The following is a 26,500-nucleotide window of genomic DNA, read 5'->3' as shown; positions in this document are numbered from 1 at the left end:
AGGTAGCAGAAGTGTACCTGTAGCATCTGGAATGGCAACATTTGTAACATAGTAGAGGACAGCAAACATCTCAGATGCAGAAAGCAACAGGGCCCAGTAATGCATAGCTGGAATTGATCCATCCATCCATCCATCCATCCATCCAATCCATCCATCCATCCATCCATCCATCCATCCATTCATTCATCCATCAATCCATCCATCTATCCATCCATCAATCCATCCACAACCCCTTTTCCCATTTTTCCACATGGGTCTGGAGTGTTATTTCAACAGTGACAATCATCTAGAGCTAAAATTCTCATCACGGGGTGGCTAGTGCTGCAATGGCTGTTTTTTCATACCACACACTCGCACACACATTCACACCTATGACCTGTTTAGAGTGTCCAATCCACCTACCACATGTTTTTGAACTGTGGGAGGAAACTGCAGCACCTGCAGGAAACCCACGCAAACACATTGAGGACATGCAGACTGCTTAGTATATGATCAAGACTTGTAGAAACCTGCAATAAAAGATAAATAAATAGATCAAAAATAAGAAAGCAAACAGACCACACCAAATAATCTAACTTTGCATAAATATTAAAGATTCCCTAGATGTCACTTATGTGCTCTGCTTTGGCATCATAAGAAACAAAGAGGTTAGCATCAACAACCAGGCCATGCAATACCAGGTAAAGTGCAAAGGCCTACTGTATCATGATCAACTGTAGACAGTTCATTAATGCACACAGGGCAGAAATAGTAAATGAGCAATGAATAAACACATGCATTCTGCCATTACATAAAAAGAAAGAAAAAAAGAAGCAGTAATACAATAAAGCATTTTATGGCATATTATAGGTGTCATATGGCTGCCATATTGCATCACTATTAGCAGAAAAAAAAGAACCAGTATTTTATCTATAAAGTACTTGTCAGAGCTGAATTATAATCTGGTATAACAGCGCAAGTGGTTTGCCAATAAATTCTTACCTATTCCTTGCCACCAACTATTTTATCCCCAGTTGTTTTACCCAGGTCAGAAGCTGACTGAAAATATAAACTCTGAGAGATCATGTTCCAAAGGTAACTTGGATAAGGTATGTGTCCTTTTAAGGGTATGTCAATGTGGTTGTGCTTGAAAAATACCATCATTTATACAAAAGCAACCTTTGTAATTAAAGAATTACAGTATATAAAGATAATTCATCAGACACTTCTCTGGTTTGGATAATGAATACATTTGGCATTAAGAAAAGCAATGAATTTCTAAGGACTAAATGAATGAACCACAAAAGAATTATGTATTACATAGACAATTTTCAATGATCACAGTAATATCACAACAGAAGTTTGAGCAGGAAACTGAACACAGTGCAATGTTTTCCTCTGAGCAAAGTAAAGGAAGTAAGTCAGTGTTTACCAGTCCATAAGTCAGCAATTGAAGTGAAAAAAAGAATTACCTTAGTAGCAAAATATTTTTTATTCTGTTCATTCCAAACAAGTCCATCAGAATGAATGAATGCACGAAGTGGTCTGAGGGCTGTAACAAGCACATACACTTTCATCATGATGGAAACTTCTTGTTCCTTCAAAACATCTTGTGGAGTAATTTGTTTAAATGTCTGATACCTAGAATGTTAATAAAAAGTTGCTGGTGAAGAAGCAAATGTGTTTTTCTTTCCAGTGCTTTATTTATACAAATTTTGATAGTAAGCAGTCAACAGTTGTCTTTTCAAGTATGTCTCAGATAAATAAATACTTTTTTAGTTTCAGTTGGCTATTATATAGAAATTTTGCAATGTCTGCTAATAAGACATTTTCATAGGTTTGATTGTTTCTTATACTGTTGAATAAACTTACCATTTTATAATGCCACCATAATGGTTTTATTATTTTATATAGTAATTTTGCAATGTCTGCTAATAACACATTTTCATAGGTTTGATTGTTTCTTATACTGTTGTATAATTTTACCATTTTATAATGCCACCATAATGGTTTTATTACTTTATATAGTAATTTTGCAATGTCTGCTAATAAGACATTTTCATAGGTTTGATTGTTTCTTATACTGTTATATAATCTTACCATTTTATAATGCCACCATAATGGTTTTATTATTTTATAAAGTAATTTTGCAATGTCTGCTAATAAGACATTTTCATAGGTTTGATTGTTTCTTATACTGTTATATAATCTTACCATTTTATAATGCCACCATAATGGTTTTATTATTGTATAAAGTAATTTTGCAATGTCTGCTAATAAGACATTTTCATAGGTTTGATTCTTTCTTATAGTGTTGTATAATTTTACCATTTTATAATGCCACCATAATGGTTTTATTATTTTATATAGTAATTTTGCAATGTCTGCTAATAAGACATTTTCGTAGGTTTGATTGTTTCTTATACTGTTGTATAATTTTACCATTTTATAATACCACCATAATGGTTTTATTACTTTATATAGTAATTTTGCAATGTCTGCTAATAAGACATTTTCATAGGTTTGATTCTTTCTTATACTGTTGTATAATTTTACCATTTTATAATGCCACCATAATGATTTTATTATTTTATATAGTAATTTTCCAATGTCTGCTAATAAGACATTTTCATAGGTTTGATTGTTTCTTATACTGTTATATAATCTTACCATTTTATAATGCCACCATAATGGTTTTATTACTTTATATAGTAATTTTGCAATGTCTGCTAATAACACATTTTCATAGGTTTGATTGTTTCTTATACTGTTGTATAATCTTACCATTTTATAATGCCACCATAATGGTTTTATTACTTTATATAGTAATTTTGCAATGCCTGCTAATAAGACATTTTCATAGGTTTGATTGTTTCTTATACTGTTGTATAATCTTACCATTTTATAATGCCACCATAATGGTTTTATTACTTTATATAGTAATTTTGCAATGTCTGCTAATAAGACATTTTCATAGGTTTGATTGTTTCTTATACTGTTGTATAATTTTACCATTTTATAATGCCACCATAATGGTTTTATTACTTTATATAGTAATTTTGCAATGTCTGCTAATAAGACATTTTCATAGGGTTTGATTGTTTCTTATACTTTTGTATAATTTTACCATTTTTATAATGCCACCATAATGGTTTTATTATTTTATATAGTAATTTTGCAATGTCTGCTAATAAGACATTTTCGTAGGTTTGATTGTTTCTTATACTGTTGTATAATTTTACCATTTTATAATACCACTATAATGGTTTTATTACTTTATATAGTAATTTTGCAATGTCTGCTAATAAGACATTTTCATAGGTTTGATTCTTTCTTATACTGTTGTATAATTTTACCATTTTATAATGCCACCATAATGATTTTATTATTTTATATAGTAATTTTTCAATGTCTGCTAATAAGACATTTTCATAGGTTTGATTGTTTCTTATACTGTTATATAATCTTACCATTTTATAATGCCACCATAATGGTTTTATTACTTTATATAGTAATTTTGCAATGTCTGCTAATAACACATTTTCATAGGTTTGATTGTTTCTTATACTGTTGTATAATCTTACCATTTTATAATGCCACCATAATGGTTTTATTACTTTATATAGTAATTTTGCAATGCCTGCTAATAAGACATTTTCATAGGTTTGATTGTTTCTTATACTGTTGTATAATCTTACCATTTTATAATGCCACCATAATGGTTTTATTACTTTATATAGTAATTTTGCAATGTCTGCTAATAAGACATTTTCATAGGTTTGATTGTTTCTTATACTGTTGTATAATCTTACCATTTTATAATGCCACCATAATGGTTTTATTACTTTATATAGTAATTTTGCAATGCCTGCTAATAAGACATTTTCATAGGTTTGATTGTTTCTTATACTGTTGTATAATTTTACCATTTTATAATGCCACCATAATGGTTTTATTACTTTATATAGTAATTTTGCAATGTCTGCTAATAAGACATTTTCATAGGGTTTGATTGTTTCTTATACTGTTGTATAATTTTACCATTTTTATAATGCCACCATAATGGTTTTATTACTTTATATAGTAATTTTGACTGTAACGTAATTTATTTGAACAAAAATAAAACAACGTTTTCGCTTCTGTTGCACAGAAGCTTCTTCAGCATGCCAAAAACTAAAAGCTCACATAATTTAAAACTCATTTCAAACATGTGACTAGTTCAACTCATTACAGGTTTAAAGACAAACCCCACAATTTTGAACAAACGGCTTCACATTAAAAGTGAGTACATATCCGAGTGCAAGCCAGTGGTTACACTTACAAATGTGTCAAAAATATCAGTTTAAAAAGCATAAGTTCAATAAAAATGAATATGTAAAATGTGTAATACTTCTAATCATGTTAAAGCAGCCTAACTGACTTAAAACCATGTAAATTCACCAATTTACCCTTTTGTACTTGTAATAAAACATAAATTCTAATTTAATTACTAAAGTTGTAAAACACTTAAAAATAACAAGTAAAAATATTTATTAATTATTTATTAAGCCTAAGCAACTTAATAGAACCTTAAAGGGAAACCCTGACAGCAATCTATGAAAAAATGTAAAAATGTAGTGCAAAGTGAAATATACTATCACATGCACAGTAACAATAGCAAAGGAGCTGACAACCAGTCCCCTCATCTTAAATAGCTCTTATACTTTAAAATAGAGGCTATATTACAATTGTCATTGAGACCCGGAAAAGAGAAAGCATCTAATTGTAATTGCCACTCTAATTCCCGGGTCTCTAATAGTAGTGACTGGGGGCCCCCTCTTTTATCACACAATACTTGGTCAATGCCCATAAATTTGAAGCTATGACCACAGTTGTTCAATATGTGTTTAGAGAGGGCATTGTCACTCCTCTGATTCCTGATGGCATATAGGTGTTGGTAGATACGGTCCCTGAAACGACGGTCCGTCTTGCCAACATAGAACGCATTACAGCATTCACAAAAGGCTACATACACAATGGATTTGGTGTTGCAGTTGATCTTATGGTTGATGGTAAACTTCCTTTTGCCAATAATAAAGGAATTACCGCAGGTGTATGCACCATTTGCAACACCCACAGGTAGCAGTACCCTTATGTTTGATCATAAGGTCTGTTGAACTATTTCTCTGCAACAAATCCTTGAGGTTAAAGCCTCTTTTAAAGATAAATGACGGGGTATTACCAGCTTCTCATGTAGTCCAGTATTGATGATAAAATACCAATTCTTGCGTATGATAGAGCATAACAAACCTGAGTGTATGCTAAATGGGGAGGTGAAAGCTATAGAAAAATTAGGTCTACTACAAGACTCTAGGACCTCCAAGTTGCTGTCAGCCACTAAGAATGCATTCGGTGACTGTAAAGATTATCAACCACCTTCCTGTTCACTAGGTAACAGCAGTGGTGAGTAAAACCACCCCTCGTTTTAAAGAAACTTCACCAATCAAATCAAAATGAGCTCCTCAGGGTAACCCCGGCTACCAAACATGTCCGCAAGTAATGAACATTCTGTTCAAATGCATCAATGGTACTGCACATGCGGGCAGCCCTTACCAGTTGCCCTTTAACAATAGATTGCTTCTGCCTCAAGGGTGGCAACTGGTGAAATGTAAAAGAATTACAGTAGGTTGCCTTCCTGGATGGATGAGCAGAATCTATTGTTATTGTTGTCCTTAAGTAATTGAACATCCAAATCGATGTTAGATGTTGAAAATTGATGGGTGAATTTCAAAACCGGTTGTAGAATTCATGTGTGTTAATAGGTTTGAGGCATCAACCTCACTGCCTTGAAATAACACAAACACATCATCAAGGAACAGTATAAATCCGATCTCGAACAAATGGTAGGTAGTTAAACAAAATGTTTCTCCCAATAGGCAACAAACATGTTGGCAACACTGCCACATGGGAACCCATTGCTATACCTTTCTTTTGCAAATAGTATTGCCCATCAAACATAAAAATTTGAAGACAAAACAATGTCTAGCAGTACTGTGACCAGATAGGTGTCATTGTTAGATGCTCACAGTCCATAACATAAGTTCAATCCATTCGACAGCCATCGTGTGGTATTGATGTACAAGTCAACACATCGATGATTAAAAAGTTGTAACTGCTGGCGAAGGTAATGTCATTGATTAACTTAAGGAAGCACCAGGAATCATTACAGATTTGGGGAATGTTCTTGTATTTGCTGATGATGTTATCAATAAGGCACAGTGGGTAATAGAATTTCTGCCATCTACTAAAGCTCTCATTGGAGGATCAGTAAGGCTTTTATGCATTTTAGGGATCCCAAACATGACAGGTACCCTCGGGTATGAGATGTCAATGAAGTTGTACATATCTATGGTTATTCTTCCTTCAAGGTAGAGATCCCTAAAATATCCTTTGATCTTGTTGTAACAGCCATTCAATTCATTTAACGAAGAGCTAGCATAGGCAGGTGTGTCTAGTACTAATAACATGCGTCTAGTGTATTCGACATTATCAAAAACCTAGTGGTTTTTGATAATGTCGAATACACTAGACGCATGTTATTAGTACTAGACACACCTGCCTATGCTAGCTCTTCGTTAAATGAATTGAATGGCTGTTACAACAGGATCAAAGGATATTTTAGGGATCTCTACCTTGAAGGAAGAATAACCATAGATATGTACAACTTCATTGACATCTCATACCCGAGGGTACCTGTCATGTTTGGGATCCCTAAAATGCATAAAAGCCTTACTGATCCTCCAATGAGAGCTTTAGTAGATGGCAGAAATTCTATTACCCACCCCTGTGCCCGCCTTATTGATAACATCATCAGCAAATACTTAAAGAACATTCCCCAAATCTGTAAAGATTCCTGGTCCTTCCTTAAGTTAATCAATGACATTACCTTCGACAGCAGTTACAACTTTTTAATCATCGATGTGGTTGACTTGTACACATCAATACCACACGATGTGGCTGTCGAATGGATTGAACTTATGTTGCGGGACTGTGGAGCATCTAACAATGACACCTATCTGGTCACAGTACTGCTAGACATTGTTTTGTCTTCAAATTTTTTTATGTTTGATGGGCAATACTATTTGCAAAAGAAAGGTATAGCAATGGGTTCCCCATGTGGCAGCAGTGTTGCCAACATGTTTGTTGCCTATTGGGAGAAACATTTCTTGTTTAACTACCTACCATTTGTTCAGAGATCAAGGATTTATACTCGGTTCCTTGATGATGTGTTTGTGTTATTTCAAGGCAGTGAGGTTGATGTCTCAAACCTATTAACACACATGAATTCTACAACCGAGTTTTTGAAATTCACCCATCAATTTTCAACATCTAACATCGATTACTTGGATGTTCAATTACTTAAGGACAACAATAACAATAGATTCTGCTCATCCATCCATAGGAAGGCAACCTACTGTAATTCTTTTTTACATTTCACCAGTTGCCACCCTTGGAGGCAGAAGCGATCTATTGTTAAAGGGCAACTGGTAAGGGCTGCCCGCATGTGCAGTACCATTGATGCATTTGAACAGAATGTTCATTACTTGCGGACATGTTTGGTAGCCGGGGTTACCCTGAGGAGCTCATTTTTGATTTGATTGGTGAAGTTTCTTTAAAACGGAGGGGTGGTTTTTACTCACCACTGCTGTTACCTAGTGAACAGGAAGGGTTGGTTGATAATCTTTTACAGTCACCAGGGAATGCATTCTTAGTGGCTGACAACAACTTGGAGGTCCTAGAGTCTTGTAGTAGACCTAATTTTTCTATAGCTTTCACCTCCCCATTTAGCATACACTCAGGTTTGTTATGCTCTATCATACGCAAGAATTGGTATTTTATCATCAATACTGGACTACATGAGAAGCTGGGTAATACCCCGTCATTTATCTTTAAAAGAGGCTTTAACCTCAAGGATTTGTTGCAGAGAAATAGTTCAACAGACCTTATGATCAAACATAAGGGTACTGCTACCTGTGGGTGTTGCAAATGGTGCATACACCTGCGGGTAGGTAATTCCTTTATTATTGGCAAAAGGAAGTTTACCATCAACCATAAGATCAACTGCAACACCAAATCCATTGTGTATGTAGCCTTTTGTGAATGCTGTAACGCGTTCTATGTTGGCAAGACGGACCGTCGTTTCAGGGACCGTATCTACCAACACCTATATGCCATCAGGAATCAGAGGAGTGACAATGCCCTCTCTAAACACATATTGAACAACTGTGGTCATAGCTTCAAATTTATGGGCATTGACCAAGTATTGTGTGATAAAAGAGGGGGCCCCCAGTCACTACTATTAGAGACCCGGGAATTAGAGTGGCAATTACAATTAGATGCTTTCTCTTTTCCGGGTCTCAATGACAATTGTAATATAGCCTCTATTTTAAAGTATAAGAGCTATTTAAGATGAGGGGACTGGTTGTCAGCTCCTTTGCTATTGTTACTGTGCATGTGATAGTATATTTCACTTTGCACTACATTTTTACATTTTTTCATAGATTGCTGTCAGGGTTTCCCTTTAAGGTTTTATTTAGGTCGTTTAGGCTTAATAAATAATTAATAAATATTTTTACTTGTTACTTTTAAGTGCTTTACAACTTTAGTAATTAAATTAGAATTTATGTTTTATTACAAGTACAAAAGGGTAAATTGGTGAATTTACATGATTTTTAAGTCAGTTAGGCTGCTTTAACATGATTTGAAGTAGTACACATTTTATACATTCATTTTTATTGAATTTATGCTTTTTAAACTGATATTTTTGACATATTTGTAAGTGTAACCATTGGCTTGCACTCGGATATGTACTCACTTTTAATGTGAAGTCGTTTGTTCAAAATTGTGGGGTTTGTCTTTAAACCTGTAATGAGTTGAACTAGTCACATGTTTGAAATGAGTTTTAAATTATGTGAGCTTTTAGTTTTTGGCATGCTGAAGAAGCTTCTGTGCAACAGAAGCAAAAACGTTGTTTTATTTTTGTTCAAATAAATTACGTTACAGTCAATTTAACTGGACCTTGTCTCGTTTGAGCACCTTATTGTTTTTTTCTGTTTTGGCGTTTTTTCAAGTGTTTATATAGTAATTTTGCAATGTCTGCTAATAAGACATTTTCATTGGTTTGATTGTTTCTTATACTGTTGAATAATCTTACCATTTTATAATGCCAACATAATGGTTTTATTATTTTATATAGTAATTTTGCAATGTCTGCTAATAAGACATTTTCATAAGTTTGATTGTTTCTTATACTGTTGAATAATCTTACCATTTTATAATGCCAACATAATGGTTTTATTATTTTATATAGTAATTTTGCAATGTCTGCTAATAACACATTTTCATAGGTTTGATTGTTTCTTATACTGTTGTATAATCTTACCATTTTATAATGCCACCATAATGGTTTTATTACTTTATATAGTAATTTTGCAATGTCTGCTAATAAGACATTTTCATTGGTTTGATTGTTTCTTATACTGTTGTATAATTTTACCATTTTATAATGCCACCATAATGGTTGTATTACTTTATATAGTAATTTTGCAATGTCTGCTAATAACACATTTTCATAGGTTTGATTGTTTCTTATACTGTTGTATAATCTTACCATTTTATAATGCCACCATAATGGTTTTATTACTTTATATAGTAATTTTGCAATGTCTGCTAATAAGAAATTTTCATTGGTTTGATTGTTTCTTATACTGTTGTATAATTTTACCATTTTATAATGCCACCATAATGGTTGTATTACTTTATATAGTAATTTTGCAATGTCTGCTAATAAGAAATTTTCATTGGTTTGATTGTTTCTTATACTGTTGTCTAATTTTACCATTTTATAATGTGGGTCCTGTAATCAATGCCATGCCATTATCAATGCTCCAACACTTCACATTCCCTCCAGGAATGTTAACATCAAATCATATCATCACTACACCTGTGGGAGTAAAGGAGTTGTCTACCTAGGTTTTTGCACCACCTGCTCAAGCTTCTATGTTGGCAAAACTGAGAGGCCATTTAGGAAAAGACTCTACGAACATTTTTACGATCTAAGTAAACAAAGGGAGTCTAACGCATTCTATAAGCATTCACTCACTTGCCCTGGGATAGATCTTAAATTCATAGTGTTGGAGCAAGTTACCCTGGATGCTAGGGGAGGTGACTGGGAGATGACCCTTGAATACAAGGAACTTATATGGCAACTTAAACTAGATGCAGGCAGACACCCTGGATTAAATGATAACATCAACATAAACAGTGTCCTCAAGCTAAGAAAGGCTCGATTATGAGAAGCTCATTCATTGCTGATAAAAAATCTTCAAGTGAAATATGATAAATGATTTATTTTAATTTATTGCTAAATGCACTGCCTACAGTTTCTTTCGATTATTTTACATTTCAGTTTTAATATTTACTGTACACATTTATTATAATGAACCAGGTTTAACTTTTAACAAAGAAGCATTTTTAACAATTTATCAACTCCAGCATTTTTAAGCTTTAATTTTTTAATTGATTAATTTTTTAATTGATTAATTAATAATTAACTTCAGTGTATATAAAGCCTTGCAGCACTTTGGATGTTCACTTGATAAAACTCGGCACAGACAGAGCGAAAGCGCTTGTGTTTTCATTGTTTTTCATGGTTTCATATTAAAGAATTAGACTTTCTGAGCAGCAGTCTGTCTTGGTTTGGTTTTCCACCTTGGATTTATTTTTTATTGGTCCTGTTCGTACTTTTCTGGATTCCTGGCTAAGTTTAACAATATAGTCACTTAAAATATCATAAATATCTCAGTAATTTCTGTGAAATCATAGTTATTGGATAAATCAGACTAGTTTGCTCTAAAAAGAGTGCCGTTAATAGCTGAATAATCAAACTTTCAAAATCCTGCTGATGATGTGACTGTCTAGCACATCTAGTGTGCCTTGTTATTTCAATCAAGAATGATTTGTAATCTGCTTCTTTTGTCTGTCTGCTACTGTTACATGACTTGTTTTCTTTTGGGGTGGATTTTTTTTTCTTTTTAATGTTGTAAGAAAATAGGCTATATACTGAAAAAAGTGCATGTGCAGAAAATATGGCTTTCTTTCTTAAAATATCTTTAATTTCTTTTTTACTTTATGTTTCACAAATAGAAAAATCTATGCAACCCAAGAGCTCCCAGCTGAATGACTCTAGAATATAAATACACATTTTTTTTCATTCTTTTACCTGCCGACAGAGGCAAATTTTTTGATCCTGGGTCTGGGCTGCTGGGTGGACTATGGATTCTGCTCGAGCTTGACTGCACTGCAGAAACTCCAGAAAGGACTCCTTGCAATTGCAGTGGCTTCTTGTTGTTCTTGGCTTTGCTGACAGAAATTAACTTAAATATTTATTTATTTATTTGACATTTGTTGACCAGTGGAGACCCGGGGGAGAAAGGTCCACAGTAAATGCATTCAAATTGAGTTGACTTATAATAATACAAAATATCACATAGACAAGTTAACATACATGGCAATTAGAATCTGCATTTCAGCATGAGGAGGTACAGATGAGAGTACAAGAAATAGTACAGATAGTCATTTAACTACTGAAAGGTTATATACCAGAATAAATTAGATTGGCTGTGAATAGAAGAAGAGAGGGTCAAGTATGAAAATAATTTTTTAAGAGTGTAGGTTAGTAGCAGAGAGGTAGGAAAGGTGTCTAGCAATGTTGCAATAAAGAGAGATTAGTAAAAAGGTAGGGTTTCACTGAAATAGTAGCAAGATGAGAGAATAGGATACCTTAGAATATTATTTAAAACAGCTCCTCCGCTCCCTGGAAGCTGTGTGTGTGCTGCTGCTAGTTGCTATGCTACCCGCTTGACTGTTCCATGAGAAGTTCGAACGTACGTATGTAAAGGTAAACAGTAATGTAAACACACAGACACAGTCTGAGCCCTCAGCTGAATTCCGACTATCTGGCAATCTGCCTCAAGAAGCAGACATCATCATGCATGCCTGAGTCTGTGATGATGGCAACTTCAACTTAAAAAAAAAAAAAAAAAAAAAAACGGGAATTGAAGTGGCCACTCAGGAATTCATGGCACCCCATTATTTTGACCTCAAAACTGGTAAATACCAAGGAATTTGGTATTTTTGAGAGGTATACTGGAGTTCTAAAATGGCATTTAGAAGAAACAATGCAAATACAGTAAGTCAGCATCAGCATTTGGGAGATATATAATAGGAAGAAAGAGGTGCTGAAACTTTATACAGTAGAATATTTTACTACGACAAGAAGGGATAGATTCAAAGTGTATCACACCACCAGCAAGAGAAGTTGCAGTATATTATGCATTCATTCTTGTAGTTAGGTTTGATTTATTTTCAGTTTAAAGAATTAGTTACTGTAATATTTTATACATGTAGCCGATAAATAGCACAACAACTTTCAAAGATAGGAGAAGTTGCAATGCATTATGGATACAGCCAATCCAGCAGATTATTTTCCATTTATGGAACTACATTTACCATGGAGCCATGGAGTTCACAAACTGATGCCTGTAATAGTAAAACCATGCAGTACATGTATAAGACTTTGGACTGTACTTAGCACGATCCTGGGCTTTATGCTATACCTGTTTCATCAGTTTAATTATTTTCCTCACTTAGAATTCTGTAATTATTACAAGTATTTTATAATATCTTTTTGTTTACTGTACTGAATAACTATTTTATTTTTATTTATGTTGCTGTTTAACTTTTATTTGGAAGTGATTTATTTTTTAACTGTGCTGCATTTTACAATATGAATTAAAAAGATGGTGTACCCCAATCTGGCTCAGTGATGGATCATCATTCGTGTGGTAGTTCAAAATTTACAACAGTGAATGCCTTTTACTGACTTCCATTTGACTGGATTGCTTGTCCGTGACATAACTGAGCAACTGGTCATGAATTGATTAACCATGATTAATGGGGTTTATTTACAAGGGTAAATCCCAAGGAGGGGGTAAATGTAGTCTGGCCAGCTGCAATTATACAATGGCGTTATTAAAAAATCAAAATTACATTTTAAACAATTCTTTTATAATAAGTTTCTTTTTATAACTTGGAGTTGTTTTAATCTGTTTCTTCAGTAAAATACATTTTTGATGGGCTCATAACAGAATATTGATTCCTGCTATCAATTGACTCATATCTGTAAATTAAATATCAACAATTCAGAATGTCATAATCGCAAAGCATATAATAAAAAAAATACAAAACTCTGCACTAGCCCCCTGTAACCCCCCCCCCCCCATGCTGGGGCTCTGCTCCCACAGCATTGATTTCCAAATACAGTGAAGTCACACAAATTCAGAGAAGGGGGAAGAGAAAGATAAAACAAAAACTTCCTTTCTCTTTACTGTGAACAACACATCTAGGCGATATAATTCAAATTAATACTATTACTATTCTAGGTATAGCATGCTATGAAGATTACAATTATGTGCTGAAAGACACATGAAACTTTAAGTGCAACTACAATGGAGCAGGACAAGCTGCAATGTTCCCAGCTTTGATGTACTTAAAAGTCACATACCTTTGTACAGTGCTATACCTATTCTGTATATCAGTGTCTTTCGCCTTTTCCCGGTTAGGGGTCGTCACAGTGGAACTCCGGTCCGCTAATGATTGGCAGTAGATTTTTACGTGCTGGCTTGCCGGGCCTAATGCACAACCTTCAACGAAGGAACGCCCATTTACGCATATCGCCACACAGAAGACGCTCTAACTGAGAATCGAATGGGCATCGTCTAACTGTGAAACGACAACGCTACCGCAGCACCACCACCACAGTATATTATGTCTACACTGATTATCAGGACATTTGCTTTCTCTGTCCACAAAAGGTCAGAACACATGCATTTTCTAAAGATCTGGTAGCAGAAAGATCAGAACCTAAATAATATCTGTATTTACTTGGCATTTATATTTTTGTTTTTGCTTTCAACTCTGTAATATGCTTTAGCATTTGCTGTTGCAATGGTAGCGTATGCTGAAATGTTTATACATGTATGTGGCTGGTACATTTTCATGTAGGGTAAATGGAAATTTTTTTCACATAAAATAAACCCCCATTCACCATGATTTGGTTGTGGAGGTGACTTTAACCATTATAAAACCAGGAATCATATTTCTAACATTTTGTGTGTGGCTACAAAGTATCATTGTTCATTTTCCTTTGATGGCAATGCAATAAACAGAATTTAGTCTGTATGTCTGTAAAACCAGGAGGTAAGATGGCTGCATCTTATCTCAGATATATATTCATCAAATGCCAAATATTGAAAGTGCTGCCTTTGAATCAGCATTTTGACAAATGTAAACTTCAAATTCTGAGTTAACTGGAGATGCACAGCCCCAGTGAAGCATGTAGACTCTGGTTATTTGTAAGACTAAGTGTTATTTTTCAATGATGTATGATGTCAGAGTTAGAATATTAGAGTAGGGGTGTGAGTGTGCATGCGTGCACTCACGTGCGCGCGCACGTGTGTTTGTGTGTGTGTGTGTGTGTGTGTGTGTGTGTGTGTGTGTGTGTGTGTGTGTGTGTGTGTGTGTGTGTCTGTCAGTCTGTCTGTCTGGAGAGGGTTACCTAGCCTGTAAAACATAAAAGCATAACAAAGCTGTTTCATTATTTTGAGCTTGTTACTTTGTCAAAGTATATTCATTTAAAAACTTTGGTTTCTAAATAAATTGTGATTTTGAATATTATAAATTCTTACAACTCTATCAACATCTCGAGACTGTAATGCTGCTAGTTTCCTTAATGACAATTTCATCTGATTATTCCATTAACATAGATATAACAATTACAGATTCTATGTTCACAATGCTATGTTCATAGGAAAGCTGCCATTGTGGACAGTTTTAAGCCTAGCCATTTTATCTTCAGTGAGAATCAAACTCTGTACTGCTTGTGTGTGAGGGAGTCACCTTAACCATTATGCCAATCCCTGCCAACAAGTGATGTTTTTTTTTTCCTTTTGAATAAACATTTATTGTAATTCCTTTGGAAATACTGTATACAGCTGCACATTTTGGTACTTTTTTGTTTATTTATATCAAACATCAGTAAAATACATTGTAGAAGAAAACAGAACAAGTGGATTAATTAATATTTTTCTAATTACCACAGACTCTAAGACATATTAATCATTTACAAGCATTAATTGCTGCTTACAGATTTTTCAACACTGTTTTTTTGGCTAGCTACAGAAAAAAATTCCCTTCTTATTGTCAAATGCTTCAGGCAAACATGTTTCACCTGCCAGACCTCATAAGTGCATGGTTCCAACGTTCGACTGCTCAGAATTTTGAAGTCATATATTTAGTGGACAGCATTCTGTGGTGGTGATTATCCATGCCTTCAGTCAAAAATAAACTGCCAGAACAAAACCAAAGGGGGGGGGGAACGGGCAGCTGACTAGCAAACACTGTCTCTTAGGCAAAAAAGCCACGAAACAGGCATTTACTTTAGGAAAGGACAGTCTTAGACTTCATGGGGTTCTATTATGAAACATTGAGTTTAACTTTACCTTTGATGCTTAAAGACAAAATAAATTGTCTGAAAATCCAGAATGTCACAGGAATAGCAGGTGTGTGCGTCAGAATGCTAAAGGATGGCTGTTCTGCTCATAGACACATGCCCCTGGCTGTAGCCCAGATACTGTTAGCTCTACCATTCTACCAGTCCTCCCATCCCTCAGTACAGCTAGTCCCTAGGTTAAGAATGAGATCCGTTTTTAAGACTGTCCTTAAGTCGAATTGCATGTAAGTCGAAACACATACAGTATATATGATTCTTATTAAATGCCACTTAGTCAAATGTTTGCCTCAGTCTAGTATTTATTTTACTTTTCTTTGCATATAAAACACTTAAGAAACACTTCCAAATTTTTTTTAAACATACCATACAGTGCAGTATACTGTAATAATAATAATAATAATAATAATAATTATTATTATTATAATCTTCCCTGTTGAGATCAGGTCATTAGTCTGTCTCATTCGAAGTTTCTATCCCACCAAACTCTCTCCCCAGCAGTAACCAGGCTAAAAAACTTCTCAAAAGCTGACTACACCCTCCTAAGGGAGGGTATCATCAGCTTCACACCACTGGCCCCCTCAGAGGATGGAGACAACTATGCTGAACAGTATGCCAGTGCAGTATACAAGCACCTGTACAACTGCATGGACTCAGCCATACCCAACAGAACTAAAACCCGCTCCTCAAGGAAATACAAACCTGTTTGGTGGACATCCTCTATCAACAGGCTTTACAACAAAAGGAAGAAACTGTTGTCCAAGGGTAAAATGGAGCAAATTCCAAATTGGAAAATCTCCCTCCTCCGCCTCAACAAGCGAATCAGATCACTAGTGAAAAACTCCAAAGCCAATTATGAGTTGAAACTAGTCTCTGAAACAAAGGGAAACCACAAGTTCTTCTTCAGTTACATTAGGAACCTCCATGGCAAAGCCCAAGTTTGTTCCGAATTAGTACTTAATGGTACCACTTACACTGATCTTGCCGACTTAGCCAACCTGCTAGCTGATTGGTTTAGCACAAACGTCACCCCCTTATTGCCCCCAAATGACCAGTTGACATCCCCGATACTTGTCCCACACCTCACATCTCCATAGATTAAGTGTTAAAGGCCCTATCACAGGCAAAGAATACAGCTTCCATGGGACCTCATAATATCCCAGGCTGTATTCTGCACCATCTCCAGCAAGAACTAGCTTCAACATTGACAATCACAGCCTAATTACAGGCTTCATTCCAGCAGAGTGGAGAACCACCACTGTCATCTCCTTGCACAAAGGTGGTGCCACTACTGACCTAGGAAACTATTGCCTCATTAACTTGACAAGTCTGATCTGCAAAACCATGGAGCGTATTATTATGGATCTCATAAACAAAGACATAGACAATCTCCAAACACTCGACCCCACCCAATTTGGATTCATCAGGGGCAGATCTTGTCTACTGAACCTAGTTGACTTCTTTGAGAATGTCACCAAGGCCCTGGATGAAGGAAAGTCAGTACATACAGCGTACCTTGACCTGGCCAAGGCCTTTGACACAATCCCCCACTTGGGCATCATCAAAAAGCTAACACAATTTGGTGTTAACCCCTATCTCGTCAGATGGGTGGCCAGCTAGGACCCACAAGGTCAAAATAGGTGCCACCACCTCCGACAGCAGAGCTGTCACTAATGGTGTTCCCCAGGGATCTGTCATGGGACCCCTATTGGTTGGCATCTACTTCTCAGAGGTCCAGGCAAAGACAAAGGGCCTGTGGCTGACCAGGTTTGCGGATGACTGTAAGTTGGGTACTGTCATTGGCTCCCGAAATGATGTTGACATACTGCAAGAGGGTCTCACAGCTACAAATAACTGGTGCTAAAGTCATGGCCTTAAGTTAAATGCAAAAAAATGTGGTATCATACCATTCAGCAAAAACATGGCCCCTACTGATCACCACATCAATGGAAAACCCGCTAAGCACACAACCAGTGGGGAGAGACCTGGGTACTCAGGTTGACAACCATCTCACATTCGACCATCATGTGGCAGCAGTGGTTAGAAAATCCTTTTACTTGGTTCATCTCATAAGTAAAGGGATTGCATCCAGAAAAAATGGGGTTATTACCTCTCTGTACTCCTCCCTCATTAGACCTATAATTGAGTATAACACCTCATTTGGTATGTACTTCTCCAAACACCTGCACCAACTGGAAAGGCTACAGAAATATTTCACAAAGAAAATCCATGGCCTCCAACACCTGTCCTATGTGGACATGATCAAATCACTATCACTTTACTTAGTATCATACAGGTTGCTTAGAAGTGATCTGTGTCTCAGCTACAAGGCAATATTGGACCCTACCCTACTAGAGATCCTCCATATCCATAAGTCTAACTCCTTGCACATTACCTACTCGATAGGCCTAAATCTAATATGCAACATCAACGAAACCTGCTGGAGGGACAGGTTTGTCTCCCAGAGGCTGCCCCATCTCTGGAATAGATGTCCCATACATGGTAAACAGAGTACCTCACTGACCGTCTTCAAGCGCAACCTTGATGAGTGGATGGGAAACCACAAATTTGTCCCAGGGGTTCCACCTTTGTCCCTCATTGACAGGGGTGACAGGTGCTGACTGAGGTTTCTTTTTTTTAGGGATAAACTCTTGGCTAGGCTTGTAAGGGCCCCAGGGCCATTAGCCTAGTAACTTCGTATGATCCTGTAAGTACAGTAATAATAACAGTAACTGTGGTCATACAGTAATCCAGAAAGAACAAAATTTAAACCAAGGTAGTTCATACAGTACTGTACGTACTGTAAAAAACATTAAAGAAACAGTCTTTAAAACAGTTTAGATGGGAAAAAGGAAAAAGGATAACAATTAAATCTTAACAATCATTTGTGAGTTAACATTCTGATAACTTTAAATTAGATGATGCAGAAAATGATGGACTTGTCTTGGAGAGAATGGGCCTGGTGGTGCAGAGTCGGGGTTTGATTCTACTGCTGGAGAGAGGGGGGTTTGCTGCTTGAGTCAATTTCTTGAAGTAGACATTAAGTGAGATTTGTACAGAGCTTTTCTTTTTCTCATCATAAACGACCTTATAGCAGCTGAGGCCCTTAGTAACTGTATGATGAACTTAGGTGAACCTCTCTGTATTAGGATTTTGCTCCTCTAACTTTTCCATTCCTGTTTCAATGAGACAAAAGGCTTCAGCTAACTCTTTTGTCAAAAACCTTTTTTGATTCTGGTGTTTCTAGATCCCTGTTTTCTTCCTCAAATGCTATCTTCTGCTATTTTACTTCCCTAAAGTCTTCATTTCTCAGTACATTGGCATGGGAGTCGAGTAACTCTGTGACATCAGTATACTGGCATAGAAGTTGAGTAACTCTGTGACATCAGTACGTTGGCATGGGAGTTGAGTAACTGTGACATCAGTACATTGGCATGGGAGTGAGCAACTCTGTGACATCAGTACATTGGCATGAGAGTCGAGTAACTCTGTGACATCAGTATGTTGGCATGGAAGTCGAGCAACTCTGTGACATCAGTACATTGGCATGGGAGTCAAGTAATTCTGTGACATCAGTACGTTGGCATGGGAGTCAAGTAACTCTGTGACATCAGTACATTGGCATGGGATTCGAGTAACTCTGTGACATCAGTACATTGGCATGGGAGTCGAGTACCTCTGTGACATCAGTACGTTGGCATGGGAGTTGAGTAACTCTGTGAAATCAATACACTGGCATGGGAGTCGAGTAACTCTGTGACATCAGTATGTTGGCATGGGAGTCAAGTAACCCTGTGACATCAGTGTCACTGATGTCGAACTGCAGTTGATTAAAAGGTAAGCAATTGCGAGGTAAGATTTCTCACTTTCTGGCAGTTTCAATTTATTTTACACTGATTTACAGAATTTTGGCAGGCCTTTTGTAACAACGGGTTATCCGCATGTCAGAAGTCTCTAACACAGTTGACTGCCTGTATAGGAAGGTGGGAACCAGCTACAGAGCTGGCATCTCTGAATGTCATCAGACAAGGAAGAAGAAAGTGCTGCACATGTTGAGATAAGTCCTGACACTGCTTGGGCTGCATACAAAACAGTAACAAGTCAGAAGGGGAAGCCCATTCTAATAAAGAGAGCTATTACAACCACAGGGAGTGCCCATCTAATGAGAGATCATACTAGGTACATATGGACAAGGGTACCAAGCACTGCCACTATCCATGGAATGGCTGACAGTGAGAAATTACTCAAAATATTTGTTCATCACCACTCCCCCTTCCACAGAAAGTATCATCTTCATGTTTGGCTCATGTCATCAGACAACAGGCTACTACCATAACAGCCACACAGGCCAGGATTGCTGATAGAGGTGCATAAGCAGCCAATGAAGAGGCAGTGCAGCAGATGTCCCACAGCAGGGCACTTCAGCAGCATATTGGGTGGACCGTATGGTGAACATAGCCAGCTGTACCATGACCATTTAAGAACCTGGCAGATGTTATCCATGAAGACATGGTTCTGTGGTCCAGAGATAATGTAACATAGGTTCATAGGTTCATAGGTAGGTACAAGGCTATCTGCCCAAAGGCATTTATAAGCTTAGCCTGAATGTGTTGGCTTCCGCCAACCCCTTAGATTAGTTCCCTGTGCCTCTGTCCAGCAGAGCCACTGAAGTGATCCCCAGGGTAAACTTTCTGTTTCCGATCCACTCGTCAAGGTTCCTCTTAAATAGTGTTAGTGAGGAGCTCTGCTAATGTAGATTGGAATCTTGTTCCAGAGCATGAGAAGTCTCTGGGACAGGAATCTATCCCTCCAGCATGTCCTATTTATTGTTGTGGTGAGGTTTAGATCCCTAGAGGGTGTGGATCGAGGGGATATGGTTTTCTTTAGGTGGAGCATGTCCATCAGTTCTGGGTTGTACATGGTCTGGTATGTCAGGCAGAGATCACCTCTGAGTAGGCAGTATGCAACCGAGTACAGCTGGAGTTTCTTCATTCAAGCTGCATAGGGCATCTGTTTGAGACCAGTGATCCTCTTGGTGAGGTACTTCTGTGGTCTTTCCAGCTGTTGCAGGTTTCTTGTAAGGTACATCCCAAATGGGGCATTGTACTCTGTGATGGGTCTGATGAGTGATGTGTAGAGGGGCACAATGACCTTTTTGATCTGGATGCAAACCCTTTTGTGATTAGGTGGGCCACATAGAAGGATTTTCTAACCACTTTGGCAATGTGATTATCAACGGAGAGATTACTACCTACTTGAGTCCCCAGATCCCTTATTACATCTTCTGTATTTAGGGGGCCACTACCTACTACCTATGTGGTAGTTTGCGGGTACTTTGTTTTTTTCCAAAGGGGATGACTATGAACTTTTTGGCATTTAAATCGAGGCCATGGTTTTGACACCAGGTATCTGTCTCAGTGAGACCCTTTTGGAGGATGGCTGTGTCAGCTGGAGCGTCAGTTATAGCCCCTAGTTTGCAGTCATCTACAAACGTGGTCAGCCATAGTCCTCCTGTGCTTGCCTGTACCTCTGAGAAGTATATGCTGAACAGCAGGGGTCCTATGACTGAGCCCTGGGGAACACCACTTGTAACAGGTTTAGAGTCAGACCTAGCTCCTGCCACTCTTACCATGTGGCTTCTGTCCATGAGCCAGTTGGCAACCCATCTCGTGATGTAGGGGTTTATGTTCAGGCTGGTGAGCTTGTCTATAATACCAGAATGGGGAATGGTGTTGAAGGCCTTTGCAAGGACTAGGCAAGCTGTGTGGACCACCTTTCCCTGGTCTATAGCCTTGGTAACTGTCTCAAAGTCATCCACCAGGGTTAAGAGGCATGATCTGCCCTTAACAAAGCCAAACTGGGTAGGATCCAATGTTTGGAGGTTCCCAATGTCTCTGTTAATGAGATCCATGATGATGCGCTCCATAGCCTTGCAGACGAAGCTAGTTAGGCTTATAGGGTGATAGTTCCCAGGGTATGTTGTGGTTCCACCTTTGTGGAGCGGAATAACCGTTGCTGTGGGACACTCTATGGGCATGTAGCCTGTGGAGAGGCTGAGTTTGAACAGTGTGTTTAGGTGAGGGGTTAGTTCATCTTTGAGCTCATGTAGGACGCATGCTGGGACACCATCTGGTCCCATTGATGCTGTGCTTTTGGCTTTGGAGAGGGCTGTTTTAACCTGAGTGCCTGTGATTTCAGGGGAACTACATTCTTCTGGTATGACTATGGGCCCTTTTGGGGGTGAGAGGGGTGTGAAGTTTGCACTGAACCTGTCTGCCAGGATGTTGGCGATATCGGTCCATTCAGTGTATTTTGTGCCATTCTGCACTAACTCTGAGCAGATCTGAGAATTGCCACTTAGAGATAGCTAAAGAATGCCTTGTGGTTATCTTTGGAGTCCTTGGCAATTTTTCTTTCGAAGCTAGCCTTGGATGATTTTATGAGGGATCATAGTTTCTTGCTGATACTGATCAGGGATGTCTTCCCTTCTTGGGATTTTACTCTTTTCTGTACTAGTTTCCTCCTTCTATTGCATAGCTTGTTTATGGCAGGGATGAGAATATCCTTCACGGTATTGAATGTTGTCCTCTCAGAATCCATGACACAGAGAAGAAAAGGGATGGGTACAGACTGTGCTTTTTCACACAGCTGACTGGCACAAAGTGCAATCTGGGTAATGGATGTGTCCTTCCCAACACATGCTACTATATGCTGACAGCTGCATACAGTACTTGGCCAAGTTGGAGCAGCTACAAGCCCCTAGTATTTTGGCTTAAGTCACCATAGTTTCATCCCACATACTATCATTTTTCCAGTGACATAATGTGTACAGTTGATGATGTTTTTGTTACACTTATCCAAAAATATGTTCACATGGATTCTGAGAGGACAACAGCCAATACCATGAAGGATATTCTCCCTTATGCCCAAACACAAGGCTGCCTTTTCCATATGGGGTATATCCTACAGTGACATATACAACAGCTGGACTGTGGCTATAGTATGCAGATGGGTTGATTTACTAACTATGGGCACTTCTCTTAAACTTGCATTCAAATCTCCTCGGTAGTAAGAGGAGATACTGTGTTACGCAGAGTCTGCTAACAATAACCCCTGAATCATTAAAGGAGGTATATAATGTGAAACACCTACTGTCCTTTGGATAAATAATTCACTGGCTACTTAGGTGCAATAGGTATTTCACATTATATATCCCCTTTAACGACTCAGGAGTTACTGTTAGCAGACTCAGAGTAACACAGTGTCTCCTCCCTTTCTTTCATCTCATCCCACTCCTTTCACCCATTTCTACTTAATAATATTGGAGATTTCACACATATTCAAAGCCACCACCTTTATTTCCTGATTTCTCCCATCTGTACTGCCCCAACTCCAACCTCATTCACCCTGAAAAAAAAACTCCCTTTAGTCTCCCCCACTAGAGCTGGGCACTGATTCTCCTTGAGTGCTCCTGTGCCTGAGCCAAACTTTGTATCTTAACTCAGGTTCTTACATTTAAACCTTACTACTGTAAAAGAGAGTAAACTTTCATTACCCCATGGATGGTTGTTATGAGAAAGCTACATCAGACAGCAAGTGGCAGATTTACAAACAGGGATAACATACCTTGTACTATTACATGCATTGCTATAGTCAATGAGCACAGATCTAGTCGACAGGATCAAAAAACAATTACATCAAACTATGCGTCATCAAGATGAAAGGATCAAACAGTCGAAACATCAAACGTAAAGGTCATCGAATCCAAGCTCATCAAAGTAGTGAAAGCACAGCTGCAGGTTGTCAACATTTTTTCAGATGATATTGGAATGTCATTTGGTCTTGATACAGCACCAGGAAAACATCGGTTTGGGACAATAATGTGATCTAAAAGAACCTGAGCAAGAGGGGGTGTATAAATACTTGGGAATTGATGAAGGATCAGCAATAAAACATGAACAAATGTGAATAAAGCTTAGTAAGGAGTACTTTAGAAGACTTAATCCTGAAAACAACATTGACACCTAGGAACAAGATCCAAGCTATAAATGAATTTGCTCTTCCTGTCCTAACTTATAGTTTTGGAGTGATTGACTGGCCCCAAAAAGTGTAGGATAGACTGGATATTAAAACAAGAAAGATGCTTCATGCTCACCAAATGATTTATAAAAATCAGTGTATATCAAGATTATATATTCCCCGTTCTGAAGGAGGGATGGGCCTCCTTGAAATTGATTACATGTATAGATCTGCAATCTTGGGATTCCACACATATCTACTGACCTCACAAGATCCAAATGTGGTGAAAGTTTTGAAATATGAGGAGAATAAATCTAAGATGACATCTCTGCTTAATTTATCAGAAGCATATCGACATCAAGCAGGAATGGAAATCAAACCAGAAGTGGATAAAAATCAGGCAGCAACTGAATGTGCTAAAAAACAAAAGAAAGAATATAAGGTGAAGGACCAGGTGAGAAGGCAAGAAATGTGGAAAAAACATAAATATAGTTGCAAGTATAGAAAACTTCTGGAAGAGCCTCATGTTGATCAAGAACAAATGCAGGAATGGTTAAGGAGAGGTGAATTTACATCAAGAAATGAAAGGTTAATATTGGCAGCCCAAGATAGTGGGCTATGTACATGCTGGTTTACTAAGTCCATTGAACCTGTGGGAGAAACAGATATGTGTAGGTTTTGTGGAACCAAATCAGAAGCAGTCAAAACACCTTATTGCTGGTTGCGACTCTCTGATGGCAGAGGGTCTGTATACTGAAAGGCATAATAATGTGGCGAGATTGTTACACTGGAGATTGTGCAAACATTATGTTATAGAAGTGGCTGAAAAACACTGGAAACATGAGCCTCAGAGAATCATAGAAAATGATGGTTTACATCACATGGGATCACTCAATACCAACAGTCCAAAAGATAGATGCTAGAAAACTGGATATAGTGTTCCAAGAAAAGAAGACAAAAGTAGCATTGATCATTGAAATCGCCATACGTAGTGTCTACAGTGTCTTGCGTACAGAGAGACACAAAGTCATAAAATACCTCGATCTGCAGGCAGAAACAAGAGCCATGTGGAAGAAAGATACCCAGGCAGTTCCAATAGTAGTAGGAGCAACTGGTCTTATAAAAAAGAATTTACAATCGTATTTAGACATGTTACCAATTCATGTAACACCATACGAATTGCAGAAGGAGTCATTACTGGGCATATTGCGGGTGCTGCGAAGAGCACTTTTGGCTAACATCAAAGAGTGAAACAATACTAATTTCATGAACTTTAATTGTACTTTGGCTTAGGAATGGGGTCCATTCCCATCATGGTATTAGAAACCCAAAAGACTAAGAGAAATTAAAAAAAATAGACGTCATACATTATAAATGTGTTTAAAGTACTAAAACAATATAAAATGTACATACCGTAGGTTCTATTGATAATAATACTAACTAGCTGGTCAACCAATGTACTTTGTGAGTTTGAGTTCAACAGCCTGAATGCTGGATGTTTCAACCATTCAATCCTTTCTTCTTAATGATGTGTATGTAGTTCAATGTACTGGTTCCTCGATCATATCAACTAGATCCAATGAACACTTGCTGTCACCACACAACCTTTTTTTTAAGTTATATGGACATCTAAAACTCCATGTAGTATGTCAAAGGATTATCAATAATTGTCCAGTTACAATAATTTTTATGTGGGTTCCTATTAGATGACCGAAGAGGCATTATATCGAATGTGTCTTGATCGAACTTAAAAACAACGAAAAGGCAAAATAGCGAAGCGGCTTTTAAGTGAATTCTTTCCCAGGGAAAGAATTCACTTGGCTGCTTTCGTTACTTCACCGTTTTCGTCACAGTAGTGCAATCTCGGAGTTGCTATATTTAGGTAAGGGGTTGTGGGGGGCAAAGCCACCCACTTTATGTATTATTTCAATTTTTTTTCTTTTTTTTTTCTTTTTTTTTTTTTTGGAACAGCGATTTTTTTTCCTTTGGAAAAAGTCACTGTTCTGAACTTTCGAGATTGTAAGCTTTCGCTTACATGGGTTCGATTATTCATCGCTCACTTTTTTTAAGCGTTCAGTGATATAATATAGACCCTTTTACGTGATCTCAAGCATGATGTCACGAAATTAATTTCTCAAACTTCAGCCGCAAGATGAATTTCTCTACATTCATTTTGAAAACATGTAGCAATGTAGTTATGCTGATGAGAGCCACAGAAATACTCCTCTGCATGATAAAAACCATATTTACAAATGTACAGAAAATATTTTAAAGCATATTACTTACATACCATTCATGCTGACAGCATCTTTCTTATAAGTCATATTTTTTAAAGTCACTTGTAGCTTCCACTGAATGTTCTTAATCTCACATGACAGCTCCTCGCCCCCAATGTTTGCACCCTCTTACTATCTATCCTGTCATTTTTACATAACATGCCAGATTACAATGACTTTCGTCCTTGCTGTGACCTTTCTTTCTTTGTCTAGGTACTAGTTATCTCCTATCGTTCTATCAGCTTAGCTGCCTTTCCTTTAGTCAATTTGCTGATCACAGTTCAGCTATTGTTACAGTTGTTATCTTTATTCATTTGTGGGTACAATGATCCTTCTTCTCACCCTTCTGTGCCCTTCGTCACATATTTATTTTGCTATGTAAGTCTGTTTTCCTTCTACATTCCCTGTACCCTACTCAGTTCTCAGTTATCCCTCTCCTGTGTTATTTTATTTATTGTATCTCTTAATTATCTAGCCTGCAACATGGTGCAGTTTATCTTTTCTTCTCCGTCTTTGTCTAGTACTGTTATTGTCACTAATGATTGAAAATGTCCCTTAATATTCCCACTTTTTGTTATCCTGTAGCTCACTTTTTATGCCTCCTTATGCTTTTAAGCTT

General features: G+C 37.2%; 1 protein-coding gene across 1 annotated transcript in view; it reads right to left on the bottom strand.

The window, feature by feature from the left end:
* Positions 1–26,500, bottom strand: part of CPED1 (cadherin like and PC-esterase domain containing 1) — a 2,422,552-nt gene that overhangs the window by 1,743,994 nt on the left and 652,058 nt on the right. The window contains exon 6 of the mRNA XM_044087326.1: positions 1,452–1,620. Coding sequence (XP_043943261.1) covers positions 1,452–1,620 — 169 coding nt within the window. The remainder of the gene's footprint in view (positions 1–1,451; positions 1,621–26,500) is intronic.

This window comes from Protopterus annectens, chromosome 11.part0, assembly GCF_019279795.1.
Source record: "Protopterus annectens isolate FY-2018-M chromosome 11.part0, PAN1.0, whole genome shotgun sequence".
Classification (NCBI taxonomy): Eukaryota; Metazoa; Chordata; order Ceratodontiformes; family Protopteridae; genus Protopterus; species Protopterus annectens.
Note: the sequence above shows the minus strand (reverse complement) of the source record. Positions and strands in the feature narration are given on the sequence as shown.